Genomic DNA, 10,224 nt, shown 5'->3' with positions numbered 1-10,224 from the left:
TATTCCCAAGCCTACAACTAAAAGCTCTGCCTTGCAATGGCTTGTATTAGATAATATATAGCTTTAAAGCTGTGAATAGTATGGTTGTCACAAACGATACATTTAAGAAACATAATGATCGAATTTTCCATCCCGAAAAGTTTTAAATAGGAGCAGTGACAAAAATCAGAGTAATAATATTCCCAAGCCTAAGGCTGAAAGTTCAGCCTTACAATACTGTATCATTATGATAGATCCCCATTCTTGCCATTGTGCAGATTGAATATCTGCTTACGATGGGACTTTGCCAAGAAGGTGTCATAAAAATGCACTTCCAATATTACATGTAGACTACAATATTGAGACTGCCAATAGTTTTGAGGGTCTGCATGGGGTATCCTGGCAAAGCTTAATCAGTTAATGCCATAATAACGGTGAATTTAGGAGGCCCAACAATTCTTGACGGTAAATTTGGGAAGACTGGGAACACTGAACGGTAGATATAGATTAAGCAGTTCTAGTTTTTGCGTAAGGCTTTAAACTAGTACTTATAATAGTAGCAAGTTCATTTCACGGAGAATTGTTTGCAGACACTGATAAAACCGTATGCTGATTTTTGGGTAAGCTGACATTTGGCAGTGACATATTATATAACAAATTTGTCAACCACGCTTAATGAATTCAGGATAACAGATAATTTGCTTCATCATGGAATAGTTTGAAGTGACCAATATCAGTCAAACCAATGATTCAAATAATTCAATAATTTCTTGACTACGCTTAAAGTTGAATTACATGTAGAGCGGGCTGCCTATGATTAACAGTGAATTGAAATAGCTCGCTACGCCTCATGGAGAAAAGCATGCAGGCCCTCATTATTGAACAGGGCTGGGGGCTGCTACCGACTGATAAAGGTCTCAGCGTAGCAGACGTTGTTACTATTGATTACCGTTTTTATGACAAGTGACAGGACAAATATGGCATGGAAATGTACGGGGTACATTTTATAATAACTGTGACTGAGTGACTTAGACTAAGTTAGTGATGTTTATTTTCCTGATTTTGCGCTTGTGTTACTTTGATAATATCCTTGTTTTACTAACTTAATTCATGTTATATTGTCCAAGCAAAATCATTGCCTGTAAATGGCGATAGTGAAAAGTTTCTAAAAAGTGCCAGGGAATTTCAAGATCTTTTTTCAAAAGGGAATTAAATCATCAAACATGGATCAATCGTCAACTGATAAGATAGATTTAGCCCATTCTTTACATTAATTTGTTGAGGTATCATTGTCAACAAACAAAACAAGCAAGTAAAGTAAAGTTAATGGATTTTTTGAAAAAAACTGCTAAATTCCAAAATCAACATGAAAACAGAATCTCAAAGGAAAGTCTGTACTTTGGTGCACACAGTTTCAGGGAGTGAACAGGGTCAGGTGCAAGTTTTCACCCCAGCCTTCTGTTTTTATGATTTTTTTTTGCTAAAATCTATTAAAAAAGTCTGTAAACCAAGAAATTAAATTGGTGTGGCCTAATGTCTTGAAAGATATTTTCCAATGTAAAAGCTGAACCTTAACAAATCTTATCAATGATGTACATGTTTGTGGTTTGATATTCTACCAGCGCTTGTATCATCTACACAGTACATTTTGCAGACATCAACAGTTTGACACCACTGCCTCGCTACTCCCACTCTCACTACATGCATGCCTGCACATGATCAACCAATATCACCTGTGCACTGCAGCAAACTACAGTAATAACAGGGGATATATGGCCTCTCAATAAACTGCAAATGAGGGAGGAGAAAAGAATACTTTGAATTTTAAAATATTTGTGGCTGTTTCATTTTCATTTTGGTGAGCATGTGTTTCTAAATCTATTGTATCATGAATGTGCAACAGAATTCTTTCTACTGTGAATTTAAAACACTGCAAAAACCTTCTACTTGGAAAATGATTAAATTTACAGTCTCAATATACATGTACTGCAAATAAAAGTTAGAAAAGAATACTGTAAATCTTTAAATATTTGTGTTGTTTTTATTTTTGCCAAATTCTACGATCCGTCCCCCCGTAGGAAGGCCTGGCTATCTCAATGTACTGCAAATGAGGGAGGAAAGAATAAGTATTCAGGCTGGCAGTCTTGCCCACATTTTAATTCTCTGCACACTGAGTCGATAAAACCTCTCACAGCTGAGATTAGGCTCTTACCTTGGAAACAGTTCCTCCCACGTCTTGGCAAAGGTGAGAATAATGTAGACTCGACAGGTGCGAAAGGAAGAACCAAATTTGAGTTTTTCCAGTTTATTTGATGAATAAACTAAATTTGTACTACATCGGCATACGGCTATATGTTTCGTTGGGCTATTGTGGAGTGATTGGTTGGTGAATGGCCTTTCAGAGTTTTCACTGAGTCTCAGGGAGACTTAACCTAGTGAAGGCCACACCAATTTAATTTCTTGGTTAACAGATTTTTATTTTCAAAAAAAAAAAAATTTTAGAAAAAAAAAAATCATGAAAACAGAAGGCTGGGCCAGCCTTTTGTTTTCATGATTTTTTTTTTCTTAATTTTTTTTGGGGTAAAATAAAATCTGTTAACCAAGAAATTAAATTGGTGTGGCCTAGCCTAGTTAATCACTGCTAGTTAATTGAGTGCCAGGTACAAGTTGTCAGTCGTTGTTCCCATCACATCTGCACTTGTACCGGCGCCCAGTCTCAGCTGACAAGTCCGCAGCTCTGCCTGATTTTTCCAACACCATTATCCTGCCTTTAGTCTCTACCAGACTAACTACGCCGGCTATAGGGAGAATATTTGCCAGGGTTTCACATACAGGCTCCGTTTAAGGATGGCAGATTGGACCCTCTATCCGTAGCCGACTCCCTTCTACTATTCACTATATTTGCCCGATTTCTACTATTCTCCCAGCCATCTGCGGGGCCTGATGGAGGCTACCGGTGCCCAGTCTCAGCTGACAAGTCTGCAGTTCTGCCTGATTTTTCCAACACCATTAGCCTGCCTTAAGTCTCTACTACGCCGGCTATAGGGAGAATATTTGCCAGGGTTTCACATGCAGGCTCCGTTTAAGGATGGCAGATTGGACCCTCTCTCCGTAGCCTACTCCCTTCTACTATTCACTTTATTTGCCCGATTTCTACTATTCTCCCAGCCATCTGCGGGGCCTGGTGGGAGCTACCAGTGCCAAGTCTCAGCTGACAAGTCCACAGGTCGGCCTGATTTTTCCAACACCATTATCCTGCCTTTAGTCTCTACCAGACTAACTACGCCGGCTATAGGGAGAATATTTTGCCAGGGTTTCACTTGCAGGCTCCGTTAAAGAATGGCAGATTGGACCCTCTATCCATAGCCGACTCCCTTAGCATACTATTCACTTTATTTGCCCGATTTCTACTATTCTCCCAGCCATCTGCGGGGCCTGATGGAGGCTATCGGTGCCCAGTCTCAGCTGACAAGTCTCAGCTGACAAGTCGGCAGGTCGGCCTGATTTGTCCAACACCATGTCCTGTCTTTGTGTGGGTGTGGGCGACATGCAAATTACCCCGGAGGTCAGACCCCGTTGGCTCAGGCAATAGATCTCCCACTGTCTTTTGTGTGTTTCTTCTGGAGAGACCTTCTGATGTCTTGGTTAAAGTCTTGAATGTTTCTTCAAGAAATCTCAAACTCTCTTGTGAATGGCACCTCGTATGAGGACGACCTGAACTGAGCTGAACTGATGACCTCATGTTTAGCTTTTTTATTGTCAAATTTTCTTGTTTTATTATTTGCATAAGATGTATTCTGTAATTACTGTACTGGAAAGACCTTCTGATGTCTTGGTTAAAGTCTTGAACGTTTCTTCAAGAAATCTCAAACTTGTTATGGTTATAATCTCTTATGACCTCATCTTTAGCTTTTTTTGGGTCAAATTTTCTTGTTTTAGTATTTGCATATGTATTCTGTAATTACTGTACTGGAAAGACCTTCTGATGTCTTGGTTAAAGTCTTGAACGTTTCTTCAAGAAATCTCAAACTTGTTATGGTTATAATCTCTTATGACCTCATCTTTAGCTTTTTTTGGGTCAAATTTTCTTGTTTTAGTATTTGCATATGTATTCTGTAATTACTGTACTGGAAAGACCTTCTGATGTCTTGGTTAAAGTCTTGAACGTTTCTTCAAGAAATCTCAAACTTGTTATGGTTATAATCTCTTATGACCTCATCTTTAGCTTTTTTGGGGTCAAATTTTCTTGTTTTAGTATTTGCATATGTATTCTGTAATTACTGTACTGGAAAGACCTTCTGATGTCTTGGTTAAAGTCTTGAACGTTTCTTCAAGAAATCTCAAACTTGTTACAGTTATAATCTCTTATGACCTCATCTTTAGCTTTTTTTTCTTGTCAAATTTTCTTGTTTTAGTATTTGCATAAGACATATTCTGTAATTTCTGTACTGTATTTTGAGCTTTTCAAGGACAACGTTTAGAATTCCCAGTTAAGTTACTGTTACAGTATTGATATCTCAATCATCATGATAATATTATGTTTTTTATTATTTCAAAATGTGTCCCAAATTTGTTTTGAAAGTTTTACAATACAATTTCAAAGAAAATATCGCTGGCAATCCTTTGAAATATCCAAACAAAACGAAGAATTATCATCATATTTTGTTTCTTGCAATTTTGTGAAAAAAATGTCTTTGACTTCTTTGGAATTTAAAAAAGACAGGTAAGGAGCTTCTCATTATAGTTTCAGTGACAAAAGTCCGGAGGTTCCACTGCAGTACATTAGAAAGCTACTGTAACATTAGATAGACACACACACACAAATAGCATCCAAAACTTCATCTTCTTGGCGAAGGCAACAAAAAACTGGAATTTAAAGACCCACCCCCCTCTGGTGCTACATGGTTTGTTCCAATGTTCAGTCATGGCGGTGCCCACGGAGGATCCATGGGACTACTCAGGTTGGTGACAGACCTCTGCCTTACACACTCCTCTCTACTTAAACTTACATAGCTGCTGAAATGTTGTAACACTTACAGTGTCTGCATCATTTACCAAAAGATAGTTTCTATCATATCTTCTCCTTGTAGTGTCTTTCAAGTGTTTCTTTGCTACCGTTCTATGGCAACTTGCTACCAGTTACTTACAGTATCTTTTACTTAGGTCTTTTACTTGGAAGAATATGATTTCAAGAGAGCTTTAAAATCTTTTTACTAATCTACTATAGAAGTACCAAAGTTATACTTGTTTAGAGGCCTAGTCAAAGACAAGTAGAGATTCCATAGTGTATACATGTAGGCCTTTGAATGTACCTTTATAAATCTGTACTTAAGTCAAGCTGCTAGACTATAAAAAAAGGACTACAACCTACAACCACCTGTTGATGACAGTATTGTTTAACTGTATGACTAGTGATTTATATCAGAACCATATAGAGTTATGTGTGGTATGTGAAACTTGGTGCAGGTTGTGTGTACAGAAGTATTCCCTGTGGATTGTTAATGAAGTGCCACTGGAGGTGCTGTGTTATAGGGCAAGGGGTCGAGGGGGCAGTTAGTGTGAGGAGAATGCCTCGGGCAAGACCACCTGAGCGGTTGTCTGGCATCCATGGGGATCTCTGTGCAATGTAATGCTTTGTGTGTTGGCCATACTTTGCAGTATAGTATATACTGTAATTCTTGATTTGTTAACTGTAACTTGATTTTAGCTGATTTTACGGTCACTAGTCAACTGCTAAAATTTAGTCATTGCTGATATTTGATCACTAATATTTAAGACAGTGATGTTTGTTCCCACTGTTAAAATTAAGTGCCGTGACCTACTCCGTTTTCCCCCAACTGTTATGTTTTCCTACCGCTATATTAAAAATGATTTACAGTATAACATGATGTCCCATTTGAGACTTAACCATTGAGAAAGCCACACACAAGCCAAGGTGAAACTAGTCTGAGTATATGGGCTTGACTAGCCTGGATGCCAGACCCGCAACCTCTAACATAACGATAGATATGTTAGAGATTGGGGGTCTGGCATCCAGGCTAGGGCTTGAGTTAGATTCTGAACTTCAGCAAAGTCCATGTAAAGCCGTGTACCTTGTACATTTCAAGTGTTGTGCCCACAAAAGAAGTAGATATGGATGTAGCAGACTTTGTAACTCCCATGTTGTTGATGAACAGTCAGGTAAGAACACTGCTATAATTACAAACATTCCTGTGCCATTTCATAGCCTTCAAACTAGCTGGTCTGTTTCCTGATTTCTGACCGGGATTTCGTGCCGCCTTGTCTGCCAGGAAATACTGTCCACGGTAATTACACGTCTCAACAGCTAAGAACAATAAGACTACATTACTGCACAAGCTTATATTTTTGCAATTTTGGCGGGCTATATTTTAGTTAAGTACAGTTAAAACTGTGAAAGAAAGCCTCTCAGGGTACTGCTAAAATCTGGTCCGTGTGGACAGGTGGTCACTATGAACAGGATTGTTGTTGCTTGTGTCAGTGAGAAAAATCATCTAAGAGACCACCAAAAAGAGGTCACAATGGCCAAGTTGTCCTTAGAGGTGGTCACTTGTTCAGATTTAACTGACAGTATGCATTCTTTCCCAACTGTATTAGTATTATGTGTGACGTATTTGTACCAGTTGGGAAAAACCTCCGTAATTCAGCGCAAAACTGCAGGGATAATGATGTTGCTACAGAGAGGTACTTCAAAGTATTTTTATGTAAATTGCTGTATGAATTGAGTTCCGCCTTATTTTCTTACATATGGTAATGCAATCTTTACACAAAGCCATCAATTCGTACCTGTTGTTCTGCATAACAATGAGTGCATCACGCAGTTTCTTTTTCCCTTTGAAAGCCTCAATGTTTGTAGTAATTAGTGGGTAATCTTGGTTCCTTATGTTAAGCTAATTGCACCAATAATTCATTCTTTTCATGATGTTTTGATGAAGAGAGAATTGGGTCTATCATCAGTTGTTTACTTTTTTATGTGCTTCATTTCCTTGAGAGTATCTTAGAATGAAGATAATTTACAGGTTAAGGTTGCTATTCAATCAGTCACTGTTTCAACAACATTCAAGAGATTAGAAATCTATTCTGATGTGATGTTTCACCTGTAACGTGCAACTCTTTCATTTGTAATTCTTTTTGTAGAGCTTAATGGAGTTAAATATCCATTTGTACTGTAGTTAAACATTGTTGACCTGGACAGAATCACCAATTCCAAGTAGGTAGCGTGCTTAGTCCAGTGGTTAGCGATCTTGCCTCTGGAACTAGAAGCCCTGGGTTCGATCCCGGCTGTGTCACTCACCCGCCACGCACGCTACCGTTAAAGATCGCAGTCCTTAGGACGGGACGTTAAGCTGTGGTCCACTGTTCATTGTGCTTGTCGAAAAGAGCTAGGGGAATTTCCCCGGTACAATGAACCTGTAAATACTGTACATAGCGTCTGTCTTCCTGTCACGACCAGTGGAAGAGTAGCTCTTCTGTTCATTGAGTTCATTTGAGCTAAGCTGGTTCGAGATCACTTTCCTTTCCTTTAAGTTACCGTTTGTTCATTTGTTCAGTCAGACCCTTGTAGCGCCTAGTAGTGCATAGGTCAGGAAGTTTCCTTGTTGTTTTAGTAGAAGGGTATATTTTTACTGTGAGCAGTCACTAGTCCTTTCCCTTTAACTCCTCAAACATAGAACCCCAGTTTAAGTCCCTTCCAAAAGACAGGCCCAGCACCAACCGAGATGTCCTGACCCAGGATTGAACTGGGAGTCTCCCGGTCAGCAACTGATTGGAACCAGGAGCTCAACTGTGAGGCTGTACCAGTTGAGCTATAGAGACATACAGAAGTTTAACTCCTGTATAGTTAGATATTTTTGCCCATTGAATTAATGTACTTGTAGCTGAAGACACTGCATAGAAACCTGAGCTTCTGGGTTGTGCCCCAAATTACTAGTTTCAGGCTGAGTGATGGAAGAATCTTGGTCAGGGAACAGCTGTTGTGTGGGGCAGGGTAACTCTGGGACTGACCCATACTGGGGAGGGCTACACTGTTTCTTCTGCACCCTGTAATCAGCATTATCAGGTAACAATCGTCCTCTCAACCTGAACAGGCATGGTGGAATATATACTTGTTTCTCATCACTTGTATATCAGTAATAGGTCTGGAAATACTACGTGCATTATTATGCAGGTTAGTGCAGGTAAAATTGGAGCTGTGCAGGTATTTCTGATGGCTACACCTTACATGCACTGGGTATATACAGGATAGTGCAGGGCTGAGTATCTTCACTAACTTTGTCTTGGTCGTTTTTGTTCTGTGGAAATATTGTTCCGGTATGTCTTCCACTTTCCCCAATCCCACTTTGTGTCTTTCTGTACCGTATTCTCAATGCCCAACTCCCTTTGCAAAACTCCTTTTGATTTGACTTCATAAAGATGGATTCATAACCATTTTGTTCACCCGTAGGCTGCGTATGTAATATATATTCCTTTCAATTCCATCTACCTCATCCTGATTGTATCTGTGCCTCAGATATTGCAAGAGCAGAACTGCCGATATGCCACTTGTTGAGTCTTGGCGCATGGCTGCAATCTTATGTGATATATGGCCTTCTACTGGGGCTTTTGAATCTGTATGCTACGGTGCCTTCATGCTGAGGGACGGAGGTTTCCGCTTGCTAGCTGCGTATCCCAGTTGATTATTGCAATTGTCTGTCCATTTTCAGGTGATTTATTCCCCAAGGGACTCGTAGAACAGTTTGGTATTTCAGGCAGGTTGCTGGTTTTTCTCCTGCTACAGAATGGGAGGACCTTTATGGGTGAATGGCAGGTGTTTTCTCTATGGTCTGGGAGATGAGTTGAGTTGCCGTACATTTTTGCATAGAACTGTTACAGTAGTGTTAGAGCATTTGTGGAAGTGCTTTTAGACGAATACTTAGCAATAAACTACATATTGTTAAAACAGTAATGTCTTTGCTTGAAGACTTGGTTTTTCAAAGTGTCTACACCTACCGGTAGTGCAAGAGTATTAGTGAGTGAATGTGTGAGTGAGTGAGTGAGTGAGTGAGTGAGTGAGTGAGTGAGTGAGTGAGTGAGTGAGTGAGTGAGTGAGTGGGTGTGTGTGTGCATGGGTGGGCGAGTGAGTGAGTGAGTGAGAATGAGTGAGAATGAATGAGAATGAGTGAGAGTGAGAATGTGTGAGTGAGTGAGAATGAGTGAGTGAGTGGGTTAGAGTGAATGAGTGAGTGAGTGAGTGAGAGAATGAGTGAGAGAATGAGTGAGTGAGAGAGAGTGAGAGTGAAAGAATGAGTGAGTGTCAGCAGCTAAAGTTCTTTGCAACAGTTCTTCGATACCTTCTTTAATTTGCACAACTCTTCCAGAAATCTGAGTTATTGACAAAATAATGGTGACAAATTCCAAAATTTGGAGATATCCCTTTTCCCGTGCCAAAACTCTTGCTATGAGAGTCTTTACAAATCACAGATACCTGCTCTTCCTGGTGTAATAAAACACCAGCACCGTCCTGCCCATGTCTAAATATAATACCACAGGATTACTGGGATTCAGCTTAATCCCACTTCCTAACACCGCTCCACCCTTTGGTATTTCCCTGACTAAGCTCTTTTGAATCCTGTTAACAGTGAACTTGGTCGAACCGGTGCCTTATCAGCCTTTTGCAGAAACTGTCGGCAACGCCCTGAATACAGCTTTGGTTGGTAATGGCACCGAGATATGCAAAATGTCTGGGTCGGCATAAAGAACTGAGTTGTATTAATGTTACAGAGGGTATTGTGTATAGAGGGAGAGAGCGGGCCTCTCTTTGTAGCCCAGGGCTGAATTGCAAGGAGCTTATAGCGTGATGGGCTGAAATTGAAGGTGTTAAGAGCTTCTGCCATTCGGCCGCACTTCTTTTACTTGCAAGTGTAATTTCCCTGTAAGACGGCAAAGTTTGGACTTTTGAACTGCTTGAACAACTCTCTTGTCCATAATGTAATGGGCTATTATATGTGTGCTGGTAGTGAGTTGTTTAATATTTGGTCATGGGAAAGAGTTGGGACAAAAAAGGCCCTGTCGAAAGATTTGTTTGTAACCTTCCAAAATTGTCATTACTCTTTCCCAAGGTCAAAAATGTTTCTTAGCATTCCCCCCTCTGCTTGCGTACGTAACGTCTCCCCAACGAATTGATTAAGGACAAATATGCTAGCCTGATATCAAAACCTACAATTAGTTGCTGAGCCTCTTTCGTCCTCA

At 39.9% G+C, this 10,224-nt stretch overlaps 1 protein-coding gene across 1 annotated transcript in view; it reads left to right on the top strand.

Moving 5' to 3' along the window:
- Positions 1–4,901: 4,901 nt before the first annotated feature.
- LOC136448661 (fibroblast growth factor receptor 4-like) overlaps positions 4,902–10,224 on the top strand; it is a 42,655-nt gene continuing 37,332 nt past the window's right edge. The window contains exon 1 of the mRNA XM_066448301.1: positions 4,902–4,940. Within this exon, the coding sequence (XP_066304398.1) occupies positions 4,904–4,940 (37 nt within the window). The 5' untranslated portion in view covers positions 4,902–4,903. The remainder of the gene's footprint in view (positions 4,941–10,224) is intronic.

Source organism: Branchiostoma lanceolatum, chromosome 14, assembly GCF_035083965.1.
Source record: "Branchiostoma lanceolatum isolate klBraLanc5 chromosome 14, klBraLanc5.hap2, whole genome shotgun sequence".
Lineage (NCBI taxonomy): Eukaryota > Metazoa > Chordata > Leptocardii > Amphioxiformes > Branchiostomatidae > Branchiostoma > Branchiostoma lanceolatum.
This window is presented reverse-complemented; position numbering and strand designations above follow the sequence as displayed.